Source organism: Panthera onca, chromosome D1 (genome assembly GCF_046562875.1).
Source record: "Panthera onca isolate mPanOnc1 chromosome D1, mPanOnc1 haplotype 2, whole genome shotgun sequence".
Lineage (NCBI taxonomy): Eukaryota > Metazoa > Chordata > Mammalia > Carnivora > Felidae > Panthera > Panthera onca.
In genome coordinates, this window is record NC_138348.1 from 53,314,491 (window position 1) to 53,319,103 (window position 4,613).

A 4,613-nucleotide genomic window follows, 5' to 3' on the forward strand; every position below is an offset into this window, starting at 1 on the left:
GTGAAATAAAGAGGAACTTCTTAGTGAGAACGTGATTTCTGTTCAGGGTGATAAAAATGTTCTGGAATTAGATGGTGGTGATGCTTGCAAACATTGTAAATGCACTAAAAGTCACTAAATGACACACTGTAAATGGTTGAGATGGAGAATTTTATGTGATGTGAATCTTACCTTAATAAAAAAGTTAAATAATATGCTCAGCATCATATAAATAATAAATGAGTATAAAGCTAATAAATCTGTCTGATTTCTTAATTTTTTTAAATGTTTATTTATTTTTGAGAGACAGAGAGAGAGAAAGACAGAGACAGAGCTCAAGAGGGGAAGGGTCAGAGAGTGAGGGAGACACAGAATCTGAAGCAGGCTCCAGGCTCCAAGATGTCAGCACAGAGCCTGATGCGGGGTTGAACTCAGGAACCGCAAGATCATGACCTGAGCCAAAGTCAGATGCTCAACCAACTGAGCCACCCAGGCTACAGGAATAGAATGGGGAGGAGAGACAGGGACAGGGACAGGCACAGGGACAGCAGCCAGCCAAGACTTACATGGTTGATTACATGGTTGAGTATTGTGGAAGTAGAAGACCATTTATACTGGAAGTTTGGACTGAGCATGTGTGATTTTTTTTTCATGTTTATTTATTTTTGAGAGAGAGAGAGAGAGAGACAGAGCATGAGCAGGGGAGGGGCAGAGAGAGAGGGAGACACAGAATCTGAAGCAGGCTCTCGGCTCTGAGCTGTCATCACAGAGCCTGACACAGGGCTTGAACCCATGAACTGTGATATCATGACCTGAGCCAAAGTCTGACACTTAACTGACTGAGTCACCAGGTGCCCCAATCATGTGTTGCCTTTTAAATACTCATGTTATCAACCTTGTTCTGAATGCACAGGCAAAGTGTTCTCGATCAGGGACAGATGATCATTATTTACTTAAAGAGCAAATAACTCTGTGGTTCCCCATATTTGATTCTTACCAGTAGGGCTTTACAATGAAGGCTAGGTCACATGTCCTATACATACAAATGTCCTATATGTGCAAAATCTAAGATTAAAGAAAAATGTATTTTCTCTGCTTGTAGAAGCCGGAGAGACTATTTTTCCTCTCCTTGTCTCCCCCCTCTTTTGGGGGAAAGTTTCCTGAGAGACTGATGAGGAATAAATCTCTCCAGGGAAAAGATGAGACACTCATCTTCAGCTCTAAACCCAGCCATGTCTTTGTACTTCTGCAATTAGCTAAATTTCTCTGGAGTTTTCTCACTATCTGTAGTTATCGCACTATTGTAAATTAACTTCCTAAGACTTGCTCTTAGCCCAGGATGCCAAGATTTTGGCAAAAGTTCTTCAGAAAACCCAGCTCAGGAAAAACAAAAATACTTTCTCTATACCCACAATACGCCAGGATTCTGAGCAGACAGCTGAGAAGGAAGTTCTGTGGTTCTGGAGCAAGGTAGAATTTCCTTGAAAATTCCTAGATGGGCTTCCGAAGGAAGTAGGAAGCCAGCCCACACTGCCTGGAATAGGGACAGTGCAGCCTGAGTAGCTGAATAGTGTCTGTCGTCGTCCCCCATCAGAAGTGGGTGGCGCACCTCTGATAGGGACAAGCCTTGAGAGGACACCTCCCTGTGGCTAGATTCACCCTGCTGGGAAAAGAAGGGAGGCAGGAGATAGAAGGACTTTGCTGCAGACAAAGGACGGGGGTTTTTTGCTTTGTTTTGTTCTTAACCTTTGGCCATAAGCAGAGTGAAAGCTCAAACCAGGGAACTTAATGCCATTAACGGCAGTGACACAACACATTTGTATAGCATTTTATAATTTCTAAAGTGCTCTAGTGTTCAGTTTCTCTTTGGCTCTTCATACCACAACCCTGTGAGATAGATGTTAAGGAGTCTGAAAAGAGGGTTACTCCAGTGCAGATTAGAAGGGTTGCACAGGACACCCAGCATCCAAGGCAGTTCGTGTTTCCAAACACTTAATTGCCTTGTCCTTTTTTTCCCTTCCTAAATCACATACTCACAGCAGTAAAGATTTCCTTTGTGCGGATTGCATCATCAAATATTCCCATTTGTGTAATGAGATTGTGAAGGTGTTCTTTTGTTAATAAAATGAGATAGAAGAGGGAACCTCAACATTTCCCTTATTTAAGGTGTGCACTCTAGTTTGTTTTCTTTAATGTTTATTCATTTTGAGACAGTGGGAGATTGAGAGTGAGGGAGGGGCAGAGAGAGAGGGAGACAGAGGATCCAAAGCAGGCTCTGCATCGACAGAAGAGAGCCCAATGTAGGGCTTGAACTTAGGAATCACGGTGAGATCATGACCTGAGCCAAAGTCAGAGGCTTAACCAACTGAGGGACACAGGCGCCCCTGTTCACTCTCATTTGTATTTAATATAGCAGTTGGGAAGGACACATAGAGATGTATTCTATGAATCTTATTTTTGTTTGATAGAAATAGAAATGTTACTAGTAAATAGTGAAGAACCCTATAGACATTTAAAATAGTAGTTTTATGCCTATGAATACACAGGTTTTCAAGAACCTGTTTACCTTTGAAATAAGGGAGTCATACAATTTGGGTCATTTCTATTGAATGAAAAAAAAAAAAAAAAAACTAATTCCATAGCAGGTAGAGTCTATCCTAAATGACAACTTATCTGTCCGCTTTTTGAAATAGGATCCTTCCTCCTCACCTCTAAAAAATCACAATGAGAGCCAATCATCCTTAGCAACACTTCCTTTTTGAAGAAAACACAAGGGCCACCCTTTCACGAATCTGTTTGGTCTTTACTCCATAGATAATTGGGTTCATCATGGGGGGAACAAGAACACAGAGATCGGCCAACAGGATGTGGACATGCTTAGGGATTTTTCGGCCAAAGTGCTGAGCAATGACAGTGAAAATCCCAGGAAGGTAGAACATGAGGATGACACAGACATGGGAACCACAGGTGCTGAGTGTTTTCATCTGCACATCATGGGATGGCAGCCTGAAGACCGCCTGGAGAATGAGCCTATAGGAGACGACTATTGTCACCATATCTAGCATTACACTGAGTAATGGCACAGAGATTCCATACCAAATGTTGATGGTGATATCAGCATAAGCCAACTTAGCCAGCCCCATGTGTTCACAGAACGTGTGGGCAATGATGTTTGTCTGGCAGAAGGGCAGGTGCCTCATTAGAAAGATAACGGGGCAAACAGTTGCAAAACTCCTGAGCACTACAACACGCCCTATTTTGCCGATGACACCATGGCTAGGAATGATGGTGTACCTCTGTGGGTAGCAGATGGCCACATAGTGATCAAAAGCCATGGCCAAGAGAATGCCTGATTCCACCACAAAGGCAAAATGCATAAAGAAGAGCTGGGTTATACAGCCACCAAAAGAGATGTCCACATCATCAAATCAGAAGATGCTCAGGGCTTTGGGTACTGTGGATGTGGATAGAATCAGATCCCAAAAAGCCAACACAGAGAGGAAGAGGTACATAGGTTCATGAAGACTTTGCTCCACTGCCACCACACAGATCAGGATAACATTTCCTGACACAGCCACCAGGTACATCAGGCAGAAGGCGATGGAGATCCACATGTGCAGCTCCTTCAGGCCAGGGATGCCATTGAGGACAAACATATCATAATTGACAGTGGAGTCATTGGGATCAACCATGCCTGAATTATGGTATGGGACCTTCATCACTTGTCTATAAGGAGAAAGAAAGTTTGAGAGCTAGCCCTTCACAATCAACTAGGATATATTTATTAGTTAATGGACTCAGACATCTGCCATGTAAAATTTCCATTAGTAAGTTTTCTCTGACGCAGACCTAATTGTGTGTAGTATTCTACATTGTGGAGAAAGGTCCTAAAAATTCAAAGTAAGATCAAAGAATTTCATAAAGATGCTTCCGAGGAAAATCCTGAGCCTGGTACTGTTTTCTCACACAATGGTCATAAATGAAAAATGATGGTCATGCAAAATTTTAAAACTTGTAATAATAATTTGTAGTCTCTGACTAAACATTTTAAGAAATGGAAGAAAATTATAAATTTTTGTAAAGAATATTAAAAACCAAATAAAAACAAGAGTTTTTTTTCTGATTGAACTAGTTAAACAACAATCCTGTTATCTGGCACATATATTTACCTAATCACCTATTGATCTATTGATCAACTAAACATCTGTTAATAATCTACAATATGTATAGAGATAGCTCCATGTTCATAATAGGGAAAAGGAGTTCAAAGCCTGTAAAATAGAAATACTGTGTATCAGGGTATAGTTTATACAAGCACGGTGCCAGTAAAGGGGTTTTGTGTTTGTTAAATAAATTACTAACCATTGATTACAGATATCCTTTGGTGTGAAGTTTCAATAGTGAAAGATTTTATTAAATTACGAACCACCATCATTACAGGTGGGGATGCTGCTACTTGAGAATAGATGGAGTTGTTTTACAGCACAATACTTTTCTGAAACTCAGGATGAGGCTTTCACCCAGATTATTCAAAACATTGTTTCTATCTCAGTTTTCTTTGTTAATACATCCTACCTTCATTACTTTAAAGAAATGTGATCAGAAATAAGTAGCTTGAGGAAATTAAAAACAGA

The 4,613-nt window shown here is 40.7% G+C and overlaps 1 protein-coding gene across 1 annotated transcript; it reads right to left on the minus strand.

Moving 5' to 3' along the window:
- Positions 1 to 2,720: 2,720 nt before the first annotated feature.
- Positions 2,721 to 3,635, minus strand: LOC132662419 (olfactory receptor 52B2-like). The gene is given in 1 exon segment (XM_060607891.3): positions 2,721 to 3,635. A coding segment is annotated over 1 exon segment (915 nt).
- Between the last annotated feature and the right edge of the window lie 978 nt (positions 3,636 to 4,613).